The sequence below is a fragment of the Callorhinus ursinus genome, unplaced genomic scaffold, assembly GCF_003265705.2.
Source record: "Callorhinus ursinus isolate GAN/ISIS: 27379988/994484 unplaced genomic scaffold, GSC_fseal_2.0 scaffold19, whole genome shotgun sequence".
NCBI lineage: Eukaryota > Metazoa > Chordata > Mammalia > Carnivora > Otariidae > Callorhinus > Callorhinus ursinus.
The window spans coordinates 6,054,226-6,077,135 of record NW_027397081.1 but is presented as its reverse complement, the minus strand read 5'-3'; the positions used below and the strand labels follow the sequence as shown (position 1 = coordinate 6,077,135).

The following is a 22,910-nucleotide window of genomic DNA, read 5'->3' as shown; positions in this document are numbered from 1 at the left end:
TGGAGAAAAACAGTTTAAACCCAACCCATCATGAGACAGGTTTGCTTAAGTGAACTTGGAAAAAGCAGCAACCATTTGGATAAGGATTACTTCAAGGATTAACTCTTTTTGAAAATGTATTACAAACTGTGAGCCAAACCAATGAGCCTTAACATATGTCCACACCAACCTTTCTTTGACCCTGTCATTGAATCCTGCAGTGGATGATGATTTACAGGTCATGGACTTTCTGAACCTCCATGATCCCTGATGGGGACACAGGAGCACGACTTTCATGGTGGTGGCATTTAGGAAACCTCAGGGCATTTTCTTGCATTCTGTGTCCTGAAGCAAAGACGGAGTAGCTATTTGTAATGCCTCTTTTCTTTAGTCCTGGTTTGCATATTTGGTTGGTGTAGTAGGGTAGGGAGAGAGGGAATGCCATATTTCAGCATTAAGTTTCTTAAGGTTTTTTTTTTTTAAGACTTTATTTATTTTTTGACAGAGAGAGAAACAGAGAGGGAACACAAGCAGGGGGAGCGGGGGAAGAGAAGCAGGCTTCCCGCGGAGCAGGGAGCCCAGACTTGGGGCTTGATCCCAGGACCCTGGGGTCGTGACCTGAGCCGAAGGCAGACGCTTAATGACTGAGCCACCCAGGTGCCCCGTTTTAAGTTTCTTAAAGTTAAAGCTACTTCCAGAATGTTGGATTTCAGTTGGTTTTCTAAAATCGCTAAATTAGCATGGTCCAAAGAATGAATTAAATTGAATATGATAAATGTGGGTATTAATTACAGTGAAGGCAATGTAGTATTGTGACCTTTCTGCCTGGATCTGGAATAAAGTTATATGGGCATCACTTTCTTTCAACCTTGTGGAATTGCCTAGGCTCTTCTGAGACTGTTCTTTCTGTATTTTTTCCTTGATTAGACATGTTGCAAGAATTGGCATTAAATTGCCTGAATATGAGAAAAACATAACATGATCTGCATTCTTATTCATGAAAATGAAGGAAGGATGCAGTAGATAGACACAAGTACAGTTCTGTCTTGTTACCTGATTACATAACTAGCAGTACAAAGGGTGTGGCCAAAATTTAGGATGTAGTTGTCTCTGGAAGGAAGCCATGAATAGTACAATATGTAAGCAAATCCAAGACGTTGAGATCATGGACTTTATCTATGGATCAGAACTGATTGGCTCTAACCTGCCTTGCAGTTGTGCTAATAGCAGCCTCACAAGAGGGATTTCTGTCCATGCTTGCAGCTCCAAGCAGCTCCCCTACCGCACAGAATCCTAACATGGAATTGCATTAACCCTTGCCTTACAAGTTTCTATGGAAAGATGTCTGAGCATCTGTATAAAGAATGAGGTGGGGGCACTTGGGTGGCTCAGCCGGTTAGGTGTCCACCTCTTGATCTCGGCTCAGGTCTTGATCTCAGCTCAGGTCTTAATCTCATGGTTGTGAGTTCAAGCCCCATGTTGGGCTCCAAGAGCCCACTTTAAATAAAAATAAGTGGGAGGCAAAGGCTAAAAACTCTAGTTTTCAAATACTTCGTCACTGTTTGCTGTGGGTTCAGAAAGTCTGGTGCTCTGGTTAGGGAGCTGACACTCCAGTGGTGAGCACACCAGCATGTAAAAAAAGGGCAGAGACAGGCCAAGTGTTGAAGAATTCAGGCTCCAGACAATAATCTGTACTCATTCTGGAAATAATACATGTTAGCGTGCTGAGTAGTCGGGGTCTGAAGCCAGGCAGAAGCCTTGCTCTTTTCCTCACCATGGGATAACCACAGACGGTTTGTTTGTTTGTTTTTTTTTTGCATTTTGTGTTTTCAATTTTTTTTTACTGTATAATGAGTATAAGAGTACCTACCTCACTGGGCACATGTGGAAGCAGCCAGCACAGTGGCCTTGCTGACCGTGTAATCCCAGACCCGCTTCCTGCCTCCAGGAGGATGTGCCGTGTGCATGGTGCCCATAACGTTCAGCAGCATCACGAAGGTACCAGATGTTATCTTTTATTTTTTTTAAAGATTTCATTTATTTATTTGAGAGAGACAGAGCATGAGAGGGGGGAGGGTCAGAGGGAGAAGCAGACTCCCCCCTGAGCAGGGAGCCCGATGCGGGACTTGATCCCAGGACCCTGGGATTATGACCTGAGCCGAAGGCAGACGCTTAACCGACTGAGCCACCCAGGCGCCCAACCCCAGATGTTATCTTCATCTTCCATAAAAGTATTGTCAGTTTGAATCTGGAATTGTAAATTCTCTTCTAGTTGATTTGAATCATGTGCTGGATCCCGAGAGAAGCAGCTGGAAGAAAGGGCAGAGAGGGTACAAGGACAATGGGCCTGTGAGAACTGTGTGAAAGGGGGCACTTTTCAGCCACAGAGCTGAAATCTCTGAGGTCTCAGACAGACCTAAATAAGGATTTGTTAACCATGTCCTTTAAATATTAGGCTGTATCCCCTTGAAACATTAGCAAAAGCATGCTCAGAATCATTGCAAGTGGGGAAGTACCCTTGGGAGCTGCTAATTCAAACCCCTTATTTTATAGATGAACAAATGCAGGCCCAGAGAAAAGAGTTGCCCAGATTCATATTCGTTTGTTCACCAAGGGCTTACGGAGTCCACACTCTATGTCAGATAGACATCATTTCAGAAAATAGGACAAGCAAGGTCCTTGTTCTCATGGACTTTATTTCAGTGGGGCAAAGGGGAGATGATTGACAAAAAAAAAAAGCCAATAAATGCACGTGTTTCTATAAGAAGATTAATGAGATTAAGAAAAGTAGACCAAGTAATTTCATAGCAAGTGTGGTTGGGGGAAGGGATTATTTCTGTTGAAGGGTCCCAGAAGGCCTCTGTTAGGATGTGACATTTTAGCTAAGGCCTAAATGATACCAAGGAATGGCCATGTGATGGTGGAGGGGACAGTGAGTGCAAAGCCCACTGGGGACCTGATCGGCTTTCGAGAGGAGTAGGAAGGAGGCCAGCTGCCGATTGGAGTCGGGGGAGGTCTGATAAACGTGGTAGAAAAGACAGAGGGCCAGTGGCTGCACAGCCCCGTCAACCGTGGAGTTTGGAATTCTAAGTATGGTTGGAAGCTCCTGGAGAGATTTAAGCCTTTTCCTCCGGACTTCCCTCTGTGGTTTTAAAATACCGCTCCATCTGCCGTGTGGAGCCTGAATGAAGGAGAAGCTGGAGTGGAATCAGGGAGACAAGGAGGGGCTTCCTGCAGTCACCCAGGGGAGAGACAGTGATGGTTTGGGCCAAGGGGGTGGCCGTGGAAGAACCACCACTTGCTAGCTACAAACTCCAGGACGGCTAGGAGCTGTCTCTTTTGTGCACTAATTCCAAGCTTCTAGAACAGTGCCTGGCACATAGTGAGTGCTCAAAACAAAACAAAACAAAACAAAAAAAAACCTAGCTGAATCACATGTGTGAATACTTACTTTCTGAAGTTAGACTGGGATCCAGGATGCGATAAATAAACGTGTAAACTGTTCTCAGTTCAAGCACGCTTGCCTTAGGAGAATTTAGATAAGTAAATCTTTTAGACCTTGTACTAAAAATGGACAAAAATCTTAGCAGTCGTGGGCCCAAACCTTGGCATTAGCCAGTGCATTCAGTGTGGTGTGAGGTCCATTCCAGTGACTGGCAGCGAGCTTACCCCGTGGGCCCCCCTGTCTGAAGTCTTCATGGCAAATTAGTTTTTTATCAACTGTGCTGTTAAGTGTAATACGGAGGTCTGGGAGAAGGAGGGGGCCAGACCTAAACAGCTGATGCTTTTGAGTTTCTTTTCAGGAAAAGGAAAAGCTGAAGTCTGATTGTCTTTGCTGCCGTCCACCTCTGTTTTGCTGGGGAAGCTGATACACATTTCCATCCCCACTCCTCAGCCCCCAACTCATTTCACAGGTCCCATTAACTCAGCATTTCATGTTGCCAGGCCTGGGTGTATAGGCCTTTCATGCATTAACTCACTTAATCCTCACCCAAACCCCATGAGATATTTTTATTCCTACACCCACTTTGTAGATGAGAAAACTGAGACCCAGAGAAAATCACACAGTAAATAAAGAGCAGGCACGGCATTCAAACCAGGCAGCCCGACTTTGACACAGCCTCTCCGGGTTTTAATGTCCTCATCGGTCGAATGGAGTATTATTCACCTCAATTGAACGAATACACGTAATCGTGCCTAGCCTAGAGTAAGCGCTGTGTAAGTGTTAGCTGCGAGTCGCTTTCCCATATTATTCTTCAGGAAAAATCACCTTTTTACAAACATGATTTTAATTTGTGTGCAGAATCACATCTCTCATGTATGTCAAATATGGACTGAGTTGCTTCACAATGATGACATAACTGTGTAGAACTCATTCCTTACCCCAAAAGTTGAGCAAACATGTATTAATTCAACCATGAGTGAGGGACCATGCGAGGCCCTGGGGATACCAAGACAAATGAGACACAGCCCCTGGTCCCCAGTAAGCTGAAAGCCTGGTGGGCAGCCGGACAGGTACATGACAAGTAATTCATTCAGTATCATTTGGAAACTCTGAGGTGACAGTGGGTACCTTCCCAGGTGGTGTGGGTAAAAGGTATGAACGGATTAAAAATAGATAAGATTAGTTTAGGAAGACAAAGAAGCCTTGATGGCCGACTACATGAGGAATTGACCCTTAAACTCTTGAGTCTGACCTCAGAGTGGACAGCTAGCCTTCCTACAACACCTTCTTTAGGGTGACTAATTGGTAAGAGATCACTCACTGTGCTTTGACCCAGAAATGGGAATTACGCATCTCAGCGTTACCTAGATTGCTTAATTTTTCCTTCTGTTGTGACTTCGTGTCATATGAGAATAAACATCCAGGAAGGTTATCATGGCCCATTTAAGAAATACAGAAAAGGCTGTTATTGAGTCTCGACTGGGCAAATCTCAATCACAGCCATTCAAGGAATTTAAATGGGCTTTATTATCTAGCTTGGCTTGAAAGCTGGTGCCGTGATTTTGCGGCCACTCTTTAAGTTCTAAAGGTGTATTGTTTTTGTTGTTGTTGCTGCTTGCTTTAGTTTGTCCCTTTTCTTTATGGGAGGCTTCCTTCCTCCAGACTTCCCTCTGTGGTTTAACTTTACTGTCAGCAAAAGAACACATTTGCTGAGACACCTCTTGCTTTTTCTAATCCCTGCCCACCCCCCGAGTCTTGGCTGTGGACCGAGGCGAACAACAGGCTCTGATGTCTGAGACAAAGGCTCTCCAAAAACAATCTCTTCAGAAAAGCAGTCAGGAAAGAGGAGAGGCCAGGCCCTGGATTGTGAAGCTATGGGAACGGCCCCTGGACAAGGGCTTTTGCTCTCTCTACTCCACCTGTTCCTGGCTGAGAACTCATAATAGCTCTTCTAAAGCTTTCCGTCGCAGATGAATGATAAGAAATCTGTTCCTGGAAGTATCACCTTTCTGGAGCAGAAACACAAAGGGGCACACTTTCCTGAAATGAGTTTTCTGGGGGTTGCAGGGTTTGGAGAAGGTCTTTAGCTGGACAGACGAATCCAGCTTCCGTGATGTCATTAACCTGACACCCATGCTCTGACTCAGGCTACGGATCCTGCCCCGTGTACTCCATTTGTGCTTTTCCTGTGTGTTGTGCTTGCTGGGCAATACGAAACAAAAAGTATTTGGATTTCTGTGTGGGAGGGCAACTTTCACGCTGCTTTGATCTACAATTCAGGCAACAAATCCATTTTTATAGGATTCCGCTGAGCAGTTTGTTCTAGGGTTCGCTGATGAAGGAACCTGTGAGAGCGGGGGCCGGGGGGAGGTTGGGGAAATATTTTGGCAAGAGGTCTTTGAAGCCAAGAGGAGAGGGTTGATTGAGATCAGTCTGCCGAGCTGCCTGGAGAGCAGAACAAGGTGTAATAAGATGGCTCGCGTACAGGAAGGTCAGCTGTGAAAGAGAAAATGATGTGTTCGGATGCCAAGGAAATAAGGAAAGCAGAGAAAAATTGTGAGCAATGAGATGAAGAGGGGAATGAGCACAGCACGAAGACGAACTGATGCCCTCAGCAAGAGGAGCTCATACGGGAGCAATTCCGAGAAATACCTGAGGTCTTTCTGACAAGAAAATGAAAGGCATAGATCCTGTTTTCTGGCTTCAGGGACTTGCTTGCTCTCCACATCTGTCCAGCTGCTGTCTCCTCAGTCCTATTTGGATTATCATTACTGTCTTTTTTAAATGTCAAAAGTCACGTTGAGCGGCGCCTGGGTGGCTCTGTTGTTAAGCGTCTGCCTTCGGTTCAGGTCACGACCCCAGGGTCCTGGGATCCAGCCCGCATCGGGCTCCCTGGGAGCCTGCTTCTCCCTCTCCCTCTGCTTGTGCTCTCTCGCTCACGCCCTCTCTCAAAAAAATAAATAAAATCTAAAAAAAAAAAAAAGTCATGTTGAGCTTACTTTTATCAATTGCATTGTTTCCTAACGGAGTTAGTGGTACCCAGAGGCAGTGAGAGAGAAGGTTAGGTGGCCTGAGTTCTCATCCCAGGGCAAAGCCCCAGCCTGCGGGCGGGCTCAGTGGTGTGCCTGTAAACAAGGACATCGAATCCCAATGCAGCCATGTGAGGATTAGCAATAATGGCTGCAAAATCCTGTCAGGTAGGAGCTCAACACAGCATCTCTTGTTAGTACTGGTTATTATTATTTTACCTGAAGATGGAGAGACTGACAAGATTATCTTATAAGGCCCTCTTCAGATTTATAAGATTTCTTAATGATTTAATTCTGATGTAGGAATAATGAGCCTTTTCATTTCACCGTACATTTTAAAGCAGAAGATATCTTCAAAATAATCTCATCTGTGTTAAGTTCTGCATAACAAACCATCCTAAAGCTTAAAGCTCAGAAGGACTTCTGTTGATTAGCTCACAGTTCTGTGGGACAGCCATTTGGGCTGCGCTCAGCGGCGGGGGTGGGGGGCTCTCCTGGTCTCCCCTCAGGTCTCTGCATCCGGATGGGCTAAGGTGGCCACGCTCACTGGCCTGGCAGGTGGCGATGCGCCCCACTGGGGCCCGTCTGGTCTGTGCATGCTCTCATTCTCTGGGAGGCCAGCCCGGGCTTCCTTATGCGCCAGAATCAAGATTCCGGGAGGCAGAGGACAGAGGCTGCGAGGCTTCCCGAGGCCGGGGCTCAGAAGTCTGACAGTACCTCTTCTTCACTTTCAGTTGTTCTGAGCACAAGCCCAGCCGGGTGCGCGGGGCAGGCCGAGTGACAAAGTCACATCCCAAAGGAGCAGACGTTCAGGGATGTGAGGAGTTGTGGCGACTTGTTTTGTCAACAATCTGCGACCTCATCCAACCCCTTTCATAAATGAGGGAAATAAAGCCGAGAAAGTTAAATATTTGGCCAAGATCACCCAGTTAGAACCTGACCCTCTCCGGTGCTCTTGGTACTGTCTGAGCAGGCAAGGGAGGGCGGGGGAGGCAGAGGATGCTGAGCACACACTAAAGGTTAGTAGGTAGGTCGCCATGAAAATACGATGGTGACACAAACCTGCTGGGAGCAGAGGAGAACAAAGAAAATAAGGTTCTCTTTGCACAGGTCATCAGGGCCACCGTGGGGGAAGACCAAGAGGGGAGGAGAGATGGGTTCATTCCCTGAGGGTGGAAAATCAGTTTAAGGCCGGAGGCGGACCCTCAGAGGACACCCTCCTGCAGGTGCGCGAGTGGCATCAAAGCCACGGAAGCCCAAGACTCCTGTGTGTGAAGAAGGAGCAGAGGGCTGGCACTATGGCTCAGCAAGAAAAGACCTGATTTAGTTGAGTCAAGTTAATCAGCCCGGGGGTAGAACAAATTACCAGCGTAGACAACAGTTCGTCCTGATATGTTGAGTCAATATGGACTAGCAAAGCCAGCAAGGTGTGTTCTTGGATTTTATCTCGGTGTAGGTCGTCTGTAACCCTGTGGTTCTTCCTGGCGTAAAGCGGACTGTGTGCTCTAAATGGCTGCCTGAGTATGTAACAAACCAGCTTGGAGGAGGAAGAGCCCCGGGCAGGCTGCCTATTGACTTGGTTGATTGAATGCCACTTGCAAGCAAATGTTCTCTAAGCCTCCCAGCTGAGACTTACAATGCCGTCCTTTTAAGGTTCACATATCTTTATGTTAAGGTGTTTTGTTGGTTTTGCTAGTGTGGAGCTTTGATATATTTTTTAAGTACGTAGCTCAGTCTAAACCACTGGCTTTACCGTTGTGTTCTTTTTAGTACCAGAAGCTCAGTCAACCATTATAAAAGTACTGACTGTCTTTTACAGGACATAGGACTCTTTGGTGTAAAAGATTAAGGAGTTGAGTTACAGGTACCTGGGGAGTTTAGACTTGTGTGTCGTTCATAGCTTCCCTTCCTGGGTTGTCCTCACTTCAAAGGCCAGAACTATTTATGTCTTACTTCCTTTAGTAATAGGTAAACACAGTGCCATTATTTTTTACTGCCTGACCCTTGAATTTTCAGGCTCTGGGTTGTTCATATTCACCCACTTTCCTGACAACCTTGGGATATTCCTGCTTTAAAAGCCACTGAATTTCTTTTTTTTTTTTTTAAGTTTATTTATTTATTTATTTACTTATTTATTTTGAAGTAATTTCTACACCCGACATGCGGCTTGAACTCGCAACCCGAGATCAAGAGTCTCATGTTCCACTATCTGAGCCAGCCAGGGGCCCCCAAAGCCACTGAATTTCTTTAAAATCATGCCCTTTTATATATCTGCGTGTAACTACTGTCCGCATCTCGTTTCTCGTTGTCTTCGGGAGACAGAGATTAGCATAAGCACATCCTCAGGTGAAATATGTTTTACCTACTCCAGCCCTAGTCAGAATCAAAGTCAGAAATCTGGGAGGAAATAATTAGAGTAAAAAGAAAAATAAGGAGTTAATGTTTTATTAAACATGCCTCATTCCGGTGAAAAACCCTGAGGCATTGATTACCTCATTGATTGCCAAAATACAAAATACAAAATGTCATTAGTAAACAGACATGTGGGATGTAATCAAACCTCACTACTTATCAAAGAAATATAGTATTTTTTTGGTCTTGATTTCAGGGTAATGAGTTCAAGACCCCCATCGGGCTCCATGCCCAGCACTTTAAAAAAAAAAAAAAGGAAGAAATACAGCATTTTTTTAAGCAAAGAAAAATATCCACAATTAAAAACATGGTGCCTTGAAAGTATTAAATTCAGAAAATAAAAATACTCAAAAAAAATAACATCTAGTCTTCCAAAGGTGCCCAGTTACCATATTGTACATCACTGGTATGAGTAATATGCTACAGCCATTGTGAGAAGTATTTTGGTAGTGTATAAAGAATCACAAAAAGTGTTCTTGACTCTTTGACCCAGTAATTTCTGCTCCAATGTCTGTCAAAAACACTGTAAAAACAGAAAATGCACAGGGATGTCCCTTACAGCAGTATTTATAAGGCAAAATCGTAATGTTCTTCACCAGAGGAATAGTAAATAAGTTACGGAAATCATACTAGCTTGAATTTTATGCAAATATTTAATGATTGCTCCAAAGATGAGTAATGGTAAAGGTGTTCAATATATAAGGTTGTTTTTTTGAAGACCGTATATGTGCCATTTCTGTGAATGGCATCTTCCATGCACCTGTGTGAATCGGAAATCGAGGAGTCTTCCTTGACATACCTCTGTCCTCTTAGCCTGCCTCCAAAGTCACTTCATCCCTTGGTGGGCACTTGAGTATAAATTTCACCTGCTAAGTAGCTCTGAACACTTCCTACTTTTCTTCTGCTTCACCACCACCATCCTGGGCTAAGCAAACCACTCTCTGTCCTGGACCCTCCAAGTCTCCTGACTATGCTCCTCTTCTCCCCTTGCAATCTTCTCTCCACCAGTAGCTAAAATCTTTTCAATTATTGAGGTATAATTGAGGTATAGCATTATATTGGTTTCAGGTGTTTGACATGGTGATTCGATATTTCTATACACTGCAAACTGATCACTGCAGTAAGTCTAGTTACCATCCATCACCATGCATAGCTACATAGCTTTTTTCTTGTGAGGAGGACTTTAAGATCTACTCTCTCAGCAACTTTCAAATATGCAACACAAAATTAATAACAATAGTCACCATGCTGTACATTATGTCCCCAGGACTTATTTTATAATTAGAAGTTTGTACTTTTTGACCTTCTTCACCCATTTCTCCTGCCTCCCATCCCCCACCTCTGGCAACCATCAGTGTGTTCTCTGTGTCTAGGAGCTGGATTTGTTGTTGTTTAAATTCCACATGTAAGTGAGATCATACAGTACCTGTTTTTCTCTGGCTTATTTCACTTAGCATAATGCCCTCAAGTTCTATTCATGTCGTTGCAAATGGCAAGATTTCATTCTTTTTTATGACTGAATGATATTCCATTGTGTGTGGATTGGATTTGTATTGTATTTTATATATATGGAATTAAAATTGTATCTGTATCATATTTTGTTTTTCCATACAATTTTACAATTCCAGAGGTGCGTACACTTTTTGAGTTAGTGTTTTCATTCTCTTTGGATAAATGCTCAGAAGTGGAATTGCTAGATCATAGATTAGTTCTATTTTTAACTTTTTGAGGAACCTCCATACTGTTTTCCACAGTGGCTACACCAGTTTGCATTCCCACCAACAGTGCACGACGGCTCCCTTTTCTCCACAGCCTCACCAACACTTGTTATTTCTTGTCTTTTTGGTAATAGCCATTCTGCCTGGTGTGAGGTGATATCTCATTGTGGTTTTGATTTGCATTTCCCGAACGATTAGTAATGTTGAGCATCTTTTCATGTGCCCCCTGGCCATCTGTATATCTTCTTTGGAAAAATATTCAGCTCCTCTGTCCATTTTTAAAATCAGATAGTTTGGTCTTTTTGCTATTCAATTGTATGAGTTCTTTATATATTTTGGTAATTAACCCCTTATCAGATACATGATTTGCAAACACTCCTTCCCCTTCAGTAGGTTGCCTTTTCATTTTGCTTAGGATTTCTTTTGCTGTGCGGAAAGTTTTTAGTCCAGGATGATCTTTTGAGAATGCAAACGTGATGTGTCATGTCGCTGCCGAGTCAACAAGGCATTGTCAGTGCTGCCGGACTAAACGCCAGACCGCTAGCCCCATATGCTCACTGCACAACCCAGCGGCCACCTCCCTCTCAGCTCTACCCTTAGCTCCCTGCTTCTTTCCTTGGGGGCATTTGCCCTACAGCTGCTACTCCTCTGCCTGGAAAGCTCTCTCTCTCTCTCTCCCAGAACCACCTACCTGCTCCCCTTCATCTTCAACCTTCTCCCAGAAACACCTACCTGCTCCCCTTCATCCTCAACCTCAGGCCACGTATCGTGTTCTCGGGAAAAATCTTCGCTGCTGCCCCAGGTGCTCACCTAGCACCTGTTTACTTTTCTATTGTTTGCCCCCAACAGGGTGTAAATACTGTGAGGGCAAGGACTTGACTTGTTCACTGCTCTTTACCCAGAGTTCAAACATGTGTTGAATACATTAATCATTCTCGCCTCTTGGTTACCTTACATCTGTATTGTGCCTGGGCCGAGATCTGTCTCTCATTAGATGAGGAGTCCCACGGGGGTGGGAGCCCTCTCTGCTCTGTTCAGCATTGTATCCCTGCATGCGCCCTAGGAGGCCTTCTACAAATGTATATTGAATAAATTTTATCACGACCATGTGAAAAATTATACCAAATGGTTAATAGTGATTGTGTTAGGACTGTGAAAACATCACTGTTGTTTTTTCTCTATCTACAAGAAAAATTATAATGGAAAAAAGCCCCAACAATATAAAAATTAACAACAAGAAAAAATAGGTTCATATATTATATTTACCAAATAAACATAATTAAAAAGTTAAAAATAGAAATGATACCTATAATTATTCTGCCCTAAGAGATCAGGTGTTCTGATTTTTTCCCCCAATGTGTGCCTCATTTTACATAGCTTGGAATAGATAAAACCTGCATTTTGTCTTTCCTGCTTCGTGCTATGTGACATTCCCAGGATGCTGCATTGCCTGCATAATTACTTTTAGAAACTAATTTTTAGAAACTAGTGTACAGGGAGGAGGGTTGTTTCTTCAAGATTTACTTCCTGAAGTCAAATTCAAACCATGGGAGTCTTCCCAAAGAGGTACGGATTTCTGACCTCATTGGCCGGATGTTGGGAAAGAAACAGGCTTTGAAGGATGTGAGTGCAAGCCTGGAACGAGCACTTGATGTCAAATGAAGTGTGATGATTTTCAAAGAGAGTCAATGTTTCATCAAGCCTCTAGTAAAAATGAATAAATAGTTACATTTGGAGAATTCCGAAGTCAGGTAGCTTGACTGTGTTCTGAGATGAGGTGGATGCATTGACAAGTGGTGGGGGGGCGGTGGTGCTGAGTGTCAGGCTCGAACAATCAGGGCAGGGGGAGGACTTTGAGAACATAGAATGGGGAACAAATGTGGGACATTAATAAGTGAGGTGATGACAAGCTGGAGGCAGCCAGTACTGATTAGAAACAGTTACTTGTGGTCCCTTGGTTTGCAGGGAAGTGGCAGTAGAGACAGGGGTGGCCAGGCATCCGAGGGACGGCAATGACAGATGGAGGCACCCAGGAGGATGTTGTGGCCTGGACATGACCACTGCTGCCTGATGCGTTTCAAAATGCAAGTCTGGGCAGGATGGCCTCTGGCTTCCTTCTCGATTATTTTATAAAATGACGGTATCATAGCCCCAAGCAGGAGCCTTGCTTGCAACCATCTTGGTTCATTACCTTTAACCCCAAATTTGCCACTCTGTGGCTGTCTTGCTCACCATGTTCTTTGTCATACAAACTCCCCGACCCTGGTGCTTCACAGAGGACCCTGGGTAAAGGGTAACTGCTGCAGAATCCCATGAAATTCTTTTCCAAGCAGCAGAACTCCCCAAGCTTGGACCCCATCAACAAGCCCAGTGCTGTGCCAAACTGACCACCAAGAGATTTACATCATGTACTTCAGACTCGCCTTTCTGCTCTGTTTGCCCCGTCCAGCACTCACGCTTCCTCTCTCTCTCTCTCTCTCTCTCTCTCTCTGGATTAAGCACCTCTCATTTCCAAACAGTTCTGGGGTTTTCCTGAAATAGAGCAAATTGGCTTAAAGAAAAAAAAGAACCAGTGATTAAATCACAACCAGTGATTTAATTAAGGGCTAAGCAACCTTTTCATTTGAAAGAGCACAAGTACGATTAAAGGGCAGAGGAAAACGATCAAGAAGGAATGACAGGACTTCAGGCCTGCTGTTGGAAGGTGTGGAGCAGACACATTTGTGCTCTGGATGGCCTTTCCTATCCATCTCAGGTCACACTGGCTTTGACCACGAAGCGTTAGCTGGGTGCTCATTCATGGGCTTTTGTGTTTAATTTCTTTATCTAAAATCATTATATTCAACCATTTCTTCTCTGCGAGTAAACGTTTATCTTTGACCACCAGAACCTATCTGTTATGTTCAGTGTTGAATCCCCACTGTCTACACTGGGACTGGTACAAGGACATTGCTCAAGAAACACTGAATGAATGAATGAATGAATGAGTAATTGGAACTAGAATATTCTGGTTTCTACATGTCCTTAAATCATCAATCATTCAACTGTATTATTAGGTCAGGTTCGCATAATGCTCAGCCCAAGTTGTCATCACCAGCTTGATTACTTTAACGACTAGCAAAAACTTGTGGATTGCCATCATATTTAGAAAAACACAGCTAAAATACGTACACAGTGGGGAAAAGGAAATTCTGACCAGGGCCAGTTTCTCTCCCACAGTTTATGCAGCTCTCCCTAAGTCAAGTTTAGGCTTCTAGCCCATGAATGTGCACTTGATATGAAGACATTTAAAGGATGCATTGACATTTTTGTTTTATTTCAGCAAACTCCAGAAGACAAAGAGGGATATCAGATGGCTTCAGGGAGTGACTGGCGAATGGTTTGAGGAAATTCAAAGAAAAAAGTTCTGCAATGAAACAGATGTTAGCCAAATGTTAAAACAACCACTTACATACAGACTAAGGAAGGGGATGGCAGAAAATGGTAAGAAAAAAAATTTAGATTAGATTTTTTTTTCTTACAGTGCTGTATTCTAGATAATGACTCAGTGGGTCTCTGATTTAACCAATCCATATTTAGGGTTATTTTTAAATCGTAAGGTACAAAAGTTTTATAACCTAACATATAATAAAAAGAGTGAACTGAAAATGTGCTATCATGTCTTGGGGGTATGTTTTTAGAATCAGGCAAGATAGAGTAGTGGTTAAGAACACAGACATCAATATTAAAAAAAGGCTTGGATTTGCATCTCCGCTCTCTTGGTGTTCTCTATTCTATCAGAATCCATGTGACTGTTCAAGTTACTTATTCTCTATACGCTTCAATTTTCTCATCTTTAAATGGGTATGATGATACACCTCATAGGGTGGTTGTGTATTTATAATGCACCGAGCTGGAATACAGTAAGCACGTAAATGATTGGGATGATGGTGCAGAAGAAGGGGGAGCTGGAGGGGGGAGAGAAAGGGGGAGGGGGAATTATGGGAGAAGGTGGTAGAAGAGCCGCCGCCCTTCTGGTACTTCGGTAACTTAAACTCCATAGGCAAGTGCTTCTTTGAACATCCCAACCATGTGACTACTCCCATGTCACTCATCTTCACCCATCACTTTTTTTTTAATCTGTAAATGAGGATAATAAAACCCACTTTCACAGGACTATTGTGAGAATAATGAAGTGCATTCAACATTATAAACTATGAAAACAGTATAGAGTATCTTCCTACTGATACAGTCATACTGACTACTTTTACTGGCATGTTACTAACATTAGTAACATCAAGAAACATGTAACAATATTTCTAAAGTTATACTGACAATATTTTACAACTCCCATAATAAACAAATCTATCTAAAAAGACTCAGTTCAGACTCCGAAATTAACCCCATTTTTACCGTGATGACTTTCCCCTTACCTTGAATTCCTCTAATATTTATAAATTCAGCATGTCCAAATATATTACAGTATTATAGACTTTGTATATGTTGATAGTGCCTTAGAATTTTTAATGCTCACATATATAACTATATGTTATCTATACATACATTAGGCATGTTTATATTACAGGCAGACACACATATAAACCGTATGTGTAGCAAATACGCATACACAGAGATAGATTTCTGATGGGAATAAGGAACACTCTAAGTGGCTTAATTTCCTTTTCCTTTACTTTCTTTGGAGTAAAAAGTTCCATGGTGTCTATCAGTATGGCTTTAAAGCACTAAGATAAAAAATATCTGGAAGGACAGGGTGGCTAAAGGCACCCCAAAAGTTGAACGAGGGTGGTGACACCTTATGTTGGGCTTTGGGTGGATTCGCGCAGCTGGTGTGCGGGGAGGCACGTTCCACGGAACCATGGCTCACGGTGCATATTGAAAGGGCTCCCTACTCTTTGTGAGGATTTTCTCTACACAGCAGAGCCTTCAGAGGCACAGGGCGCCCCTGAGTTCCTAGGGTCTTCACGTGGGGATGCCTGCTGCATTCTCCATCTCCATTGAGAGGTGGGAAGCAAGAGCGAGGGCTTCGTTCTCTGAGATGTATTTACCTGGAAATATTGAGTGATGCCAAATTTCTACAATTTCCCTCTAGATCCCATGGAATTACAAACATCAAGATCTAAAGCTACAACTAATCAAAGAAACCCAACATCCATTTCTTCTCGGCTGAGTTTCAGATCGTCGTTTGCTTCCCTGTTCTCATTCAGAAAATCCAGAAAGGAGACTTTAAAGCTTCAGTCGCTGGGACAGAAAGGGTGAGTTAAACTCGGATCATGTGACAACTCTGATGGCAGAGGCCAGTCGCCTGTTTTGTATTCAGAATGTTTAATGTTTGTTCTCTGACTTTAAATGCAGATAGTCACAAAAGAAACAGGACTGAGCTCGCAGAGGGACAAAGTCCTTCTGAAACCACGAAACTTGGCTCTTTTGAAAGCCAACTTCTAACCAACTGCACAGATCCCAGGTAGTGCATGCGGTGAATAATGGGTTAAATGTTGGGAAATGCTCAGTGACTTTCTCCACTGTTTCAAGAGCCTGGTCTATGCTCTGGTTAGGAAGATATCTTCAAATCAAAACTACTTTTTCCTCGGGGATATGTGTATCTGTAGTCACAAGGAGAGATGGCATAGAAAGATGAAATGAAAGTAAACGAGATGAGCAACGAGAGTAGAGAAAACTGGCATTTTAAAATTGAGGGGTAAGGATATTACCATGACTAGCAGTATTCAGGACGGCTGTTCTGCTGTGGGGACCCAGAATTTAAACTTAAGGTAAAGAAAGGGAAGCTTTTTGGAACAGGCATCGTTCCAGAGAGTTGCCAGTGTAGAACGGTGTAAAAATCAGTTCATCCTGACTCACAGGTTATTGGATTGTTTTGTGAAAAATAAGCAAGGCTTTGCTTACATGTAATTGAGCTGACTGCTAAATATTTTCAGCATGTCTTCCTGGTTGAAAAGCTTCCCACCCTCTTAAGGTGTTGGCTTCACACGTGACATGTGCCGTCACACCATTAAGAGTGCATTGCTGCACTAAATAGGAGGTGCTGGAGGTCACTCTTGCTGAAAACAGTAAGTGGCACGCAGCTTGGTGGGGCGGGTGATGAGGCTCCCGAACCTGGAGAACAGAACTCTGTCCTTCCCTCTCGGGTGGATGGAAGGTGTTTTGCTCCCAGCTTTCACCTGAGCCTGCTTTTGTCTTTGCTAAAATAATGAAGAGCTGAACAGAATGTAGATTTATGTGACTGTCCCTACCAGAGTCACTTGCAAGGAAGTACTCTGCAAATAGGTGAGTTGCTTTTCTTTGTAAAAATGTTTGAAACGCTAGTCATCCTCTCATTTGGGGATTTTAAATCGAAGGGTATTTCCTGTGGAGGGAATATGTATTTTAAGGACAAAAAAAAATATTCCTGATGTGTGGTGAAGCTGGGACTTGTGATGGAGTTTGTGTTTTAGGTGATTTTCTTTAAGGCAGAGTCTTATACAGCTGAACAATCTAACATCAGTAAACCTGGAAAAGTTGAGGAACCTGTTCACTCTGTGGACAAGTTATTTCCAAGCTCATATTGCAGGTCACCGCAAAAATGGATCAAAGAAGACAGCAAATCTAGAATCTTCCATCTGGGTATCATGTTTTCTGGTTACAGATCAAGGTAAAAAAAAAAAAATTGCAACCTCACAAAATTCTATTTAGCAACCATCCTTCTTGTGTGCCAACCTGACTTGCAGCTTTCTTTTAACCATACCAACTGAAACATAAAAATCAGAATGCAGAAATGGAACAGATTTTATCCTTTAAGTATATATGTGTATGTTAAGCAGTTATCAGAATTTGTCTTCTCTAAATACATTTTAGTTTCAAAATGGAAATGGAGATAAATATTTATGAATTGTGCTGGTGCAGAATATCATGAAGGCACTGTTTTTTTTGCTCCTAAGAAGTTTCAGTAGATAAACTGCAAAAACATGTCCTTTTTATTTTTATTTTATTCTCTTAAAATTTTTTTAAGATTTTATTTATTTATCCATTTGACAGAGAGACAGAGAGAGAGCACAAGTAGGCAGAGCGGCAGGCAGAGGGAGAGGGAGAAGCAGGCTCCCCACTGAGCAGGGAGCCTGACACGGGGCTTGATCCCAGGACCCTGAGATCATGACCCGAGCCGAAGGCAGACACTTAACCGACTGAGCCCCCCAGGCGCCCCTGTCCTTTTTATTCTTAAATATGTGTGTGACCTAAGTATTTGGATATAAATCCTGAGAGAGAGAGAGTGTGTGTGTGTGTGTGTGTGTGTGTGTGTGTGTGTGTGGCCAGGGGGTGGTTTTGGGGAGTGTTGTGCTATGGTAGGAATATAAATTGTGTATTGTACATTCCCAGAGACTCTTTACTCTTAAGTAGAGCCTACCTTTCTTTGGCAGTTCTGATCTTTTGAAATACAAAATCAACCTTCCAAATACATGATTCAGGAGCTCCTCCTTGCCTTTAACTGCACCAGGAAGAACTGACAAGCCCCAGGAAAGCACAGTCATCCTGTGTCAGGTAGCCATCAGGTTCCTACTTGCCAAAGCCTTCTGGGCTCCACTTTGTCACACTCGGGGCTCTGAGAACAAGTCAGCAAAGCAGTTGAGAGGATCTTTTGCAAATCACAGGAAGAGAACCCACCCCTCCAGGCAAAATATAGCCTTCTGTTCAGCCCTGAAAGACTCGAGTATCAGAGAACATTCTTTTCATCTTCTAAGCTGTGGTTTAACCAAGAAATGACACTGGATCATGGAGAACACTCCCCAGAAGAAAATGGATTTGGTCATTTCATCAGATATTTACTTTAGAAAGGCTCAGCCAGTAAAAGTATATGATATATTGAAGCTTTGGTTTCCTCTTAGGAGTGGATAAAAAAGCCATGAGAACATGGTGACTGGATGAATTAACAAAAAGGCACAAAGTTTTGTCATTTCTGCTTCAAATAGGATGAGTTTCTCCTCCCAAATCTGTGCACTTCTCAAATTATCCCATTATCTTAAAAAAAGATTTTATTTATTTATTTATTTGAGAGAGAGGAGCAAAGGGGGAAAGAATTCCAAGCAGATTCCACGAGCTGAGTGCAGAGCCCGACTCCAGGCTGGATTCTAGGACCCCGAGATCATGACCTGAGCCGAAACCAAGAGTCAGGCACCCAACTCACTGAGCCACCCAGACACCAATATCCCATTATTATTTTAATCCTATTTGTAAATGATTGAATTATGTTCCCTCTGACCCCTCCCCAACCCCAGGAAAAAGGAAAAATATTTTCCACTCATGTTTCGATTTGTTTATTGCTGGCCAACACATTCAAGAGAAGTATACATGTATATTGCAAGTATCTTTCCCCCAACATTTCCCTGTAAGTTCTGTCTCCTCATGTCTTGTGATAGGGCATCTAGTGCCTATGGCATAGTGCTCAGCCCCGACCCACCCCACCCCACCCCCCAACGCCAGCATGAAATTTCAATAACCTAGAGCCTCAAAAATTCCTTCTATGGAGTTTAGCAAGTACCCAAGAGTGTAGGTCATGAGCTTACAAATGCAATCTTCCTGGCTCCCAAAGAGGATCTACAGTTGTTCATTCCTTATTCCAGACGCCCATGATCCCAATAATGCCCTCCCTGCTATGAATACGTGCTGTGCGCACCCCTCTGGGTCTCATGCTACCACGCCATCTACAGCAAAGTTGCCCCTTCAAGGGGGCCACTTACATTGTCAAAACTGTGTTGCCATGTGCCGCTAGTTCATGAGGGCGATTTTAGGGATGTGGATCCCCCCGCACTTCCTTTGTTGTAGTCCCAAGGACCAGAGCAAAGTGAAAAGACAAGGGAACTAGTTCATAAGGCTCATGAGTAGCACTTACAATTCAATTTAAGATCCCCTCTTTTATTTGAGAACCATCACAGTGCTTAGCATGTGTAAGTACCCACTGCGTGGTGGTGATGAGAACGGGCAGCGCCTCTCTGGGGTTGAGTGCATGCCCCTTACCCTGCAGCTTCAGGAGGGTTTTATTTTTCTCTTGAGATGCAAAGAGCTTTGGTGGATCCACCTTGCTGCTCTTCAGACATGCCCAAATTTGCCTGATCCACAGGGTGTACACGCTCCAGCTGCAACCCCAGGTTATGTAAGCAAGACATTGAGCTACTGTTTTGGAAAATTAAAAAGGCAGGTGATATTTTTTCCCCCTGGATTCTGGTCATTCTCTTTTTCTCTCTCTCACTCGCTACACATGCCACTCCCTACAAATGCCTGAGTTCAAAGACACAAAAAACTTAGACTCCTCGGTGGAAGGAGAAGTCAGAGTCAGTGAGCTCCTTCTTTGGAAGTGCTCCTTCCGTGAACCCAGATGTGGTCTCCATGGGCAGGGCTGTGGTGACAAGAGGAAGAGGCATGCCAGGGGAGTGGTCTGGAGTTTATCCTGGGTGGCCAATGGTGTTCCCAGGTGATAGGACTGATCATTAGTATAATCTTATCAGCAATTTAAAAATAATGACACTTGGCCCCGACTCTGAGATTCTGATTCAGAAGGTCTGAAGTAGGGCACAGGGAACTTCATTTATTTGTTTATTTTAAATTCTCTGGGATATTCGGGTGCTCAGCCAGGTTTGAAACCCCCGGCAGCCTTGCTTCCTAACCCCATTTCGGGAAGGGCTGTCAGAACTCTCCGCATAGGTGTTGTTAGCCCAGGTCATAGTTTCTCTTTTGTTTTTTTATTGAGCTTTTATCAGAGTCTTACTCTGGATCAGATACTACAGGTCACACTGAGGACAAAATTGTGAAAATAAGGCACAGGTCCTTCCCAGAGAAATCCGTAATCCAGTGGGGAACAGCAGAGCATTGCATGCGGTTGGGCAGAGGTGCCCCACAGAACTCTGGGACGTGGCAGAACATCATGGGTTCAGATATTTCTTATGGCAGTTTTCTGGCAAATGACAGTAACTTGAGGAAGGGGTGCTCTGTGGGATTCACACAGGGATACCATCTGGCCTCGCTGCAGCCAAATACACTGGTGATTATGGTGTCATATGGTGAGTGTGAGGGAGGGTGCCCGGTATTCTGGCCTTGAGAACGTATAGGAGGAGCACTTAACTCAGACTCAAGGGCCAGAAGCCTTCCTGGAAGAGGAGAGCCCATTGCCAAAGAACATACAGGACTAAGCTTGGTAATTAAGAGTCGGGAGGTTGCACCAGGCAGAAAAACTGACACAGCCAAGGTGTGGAGACTGGAAAAAGCAAGAACTCACCTAGGTCACTGAGGTTCAGTGACCCAGTATAAGGTGAGACCAGTAAGAGATGGAATGGGAGGGGTTGGCAGAGGCCATAACACAGGGATTGGCGGTGCGAAGAAGCTTGGATTTGATCCCATAGACAATGGGAAGTCATTAATCACTTTTACTTTAATACCATTTTTCCTTACTTTATATATATATGTATATATTTTATTTGTGTGTGTGTGTATGTGTGTATTTCTCTTATATATATGTGTATGTGTATATATATATATATATATATATATATATATATATATATATATATATTGGGTAAAGTCACCCACAACCCGCTGCCCTGGACAAAGACTAAAATACTTTGGTGTATTCAATGCATGTGTGCAGGTACATATATCTGCCTTACCCATTTCTAGTTTTTCTTTCTTTCTTTTTTTCTTTTTAAGTCGGCTCCACGCCCAGTGTGGAGCCCAGTGCAGGGCTTAAACTCACAACCCTGAGATCAAGACCTGAGCTGAGATCAAGAGTTGGACACTCAGCTGACTGAGTCACCCAGGTGCCCCTCCGTTGCTAGTTCGTAAGCAGAGTTGGACACTCAGCTGACTGAGCCGCCCAGGCGCCCCTCCGCTGCTAGTTCGTAAGCAGAGTTGGACACTCAGCTGACTGAGCCACCCAGGTGCCCCTCCGTTGCTAGTTCGTAAGCAGAAGAATGACACGATCAGATCTTCATTTTGCGAAGATCATTTGAGCATGGTGCTTCTCAACCAAGGGCAATTTTGCCCTCCAAAAGACATTTCTGGTTTTCACAACTGAAGGGTGGGAACTCTGGGCATCCAGTGGGTAAGGGGTCAGAGATGTTGCTAAGTACCCCATGTTGCTACGAGAGATGCCCCCCCCAAAGAGATGCCCATAGGGCCGAGGCTGGGAGATTGATCTGGCTGGAGCACAAAGGGAAGGCAAAACTTGAGTCAGAGAGACCAGGTAAAGGACTGTTGAAATGATGGATGAGGTAGCAGGCAGGGAGGAGGGCAAACAGCAGATTCGTGCATGACTTAGAATGTAGAATCAGGGGAACCTGCTGATGGGATGTGGTGGGTGAAGGAGGAATGGAGGTGAACTCTCCTCTCCAACTTAGGAAACTCAGCGGGTGATGGTGATGAAAGATAGTTGAAGTAGATGTGATAAGGATAAAAAGGAACACATGTGCTTATTTATGCAATGAGGAGTGTTCAAGGAACACCATGTGCGGTGCTATGGAAGGAAGCTTGCAGCCCTTGCTTTTGTGGGCTTTAGTCCGGTGAGGATGACAAAATGGAAATAGAGAAATGTAGAATGCTAGTGCTAAGATGGGGAAGTTCCACGTGCTCTAGGAGCACATATGAAGGAGTGTATGGTAGATTAAGTCTTAAGCCCAAGAGGTCTTCCAGTGAAAATGACATCAGTAATGATCGTTCAAGGGGATGAGAGTTGTCCAAGCAAACAAGTGGTAGAAAGATGTTTCAGGCACGTTCTTTGCAGATGCTCAGAGCTGTGCCAATTCCCCAAGGCAGAGGGATATACAAAGGTGAGATACAAGGCTGGACAGTGTATGGGGACTAGATCACATAGAGCCTTATGAGTGCAGAGAAGAATTTGAACTTTCACCTGAAAGCAGATGGGAATCATAAAATGTTACACCAGGAAGTGGTGTGATTCACTTTATACTGATCACTCTGACTAAAGTGTAGAGAGTGGATTGGAACAAAACTTGGACGGAGAGGAACAGGTAAGGGACTAGTGCAAACATAAAGGCAGCAGATGATAAATGTCTTAACTGGGGTATAAATGGGGGGATGGAGAGGGATGGGTGGTTTCGGATTGTGAATCAACAGGATCTGTTCATTGACTGGACAGGAAGGAGTAGGCATGGAAGAAGGACACAGAGTCCATTTGGGACATGGAGGGTCTGAATTGCCTGTGGTCAGCCAGATGGATCTCCTCAGTGGCCAGTGCTCAGAGCATGCTCCGTCAGTACGTGGGGGAAGTCACCTGGGGTTCTGGTTTTTAAAAAGAATATTCTTGAGGCATGCTCTCATACACTGAAGTGA

At 43.8% G+C, this 22,910-nt stretch overlaps 1 protein-coding gene across 6 annotated transcripts in view; it reads left to right on the top strand.

The window, feature by feature from the left end:
- EXPH5 (exophilin 5) overlaps positions 1 to 22,910 on the top strand; it is a 71,574-nt gene that overhangs the window by 27,191 nt on the left and 21,473 nt on the right. For 3 of the 6 annotated variants that reach the window (XM_073903684.1, XM_073903685.1, XM_073903686.1), the window contains exons 2-3: positions 13,906 to 14,066; positions 15,673 to 15,835. In XM_073903684.1, coding sequence (XP_073759785.1) covers positions 13,906 to 14,066; positions 15,673 to 15,835 — 324 coding nt within the window. Of the gene's footprint in view, positions 1 to 13,905; positions 14,067 to 15,672; positions 15,836 to 16,443; positions 16,866 to 22,910 lie in introns of those variants that run through there. The other 3 variants (XM_073903687.1, XM_025894040.2, XM_025894042.2) reach the window with 2 other exon arrangements.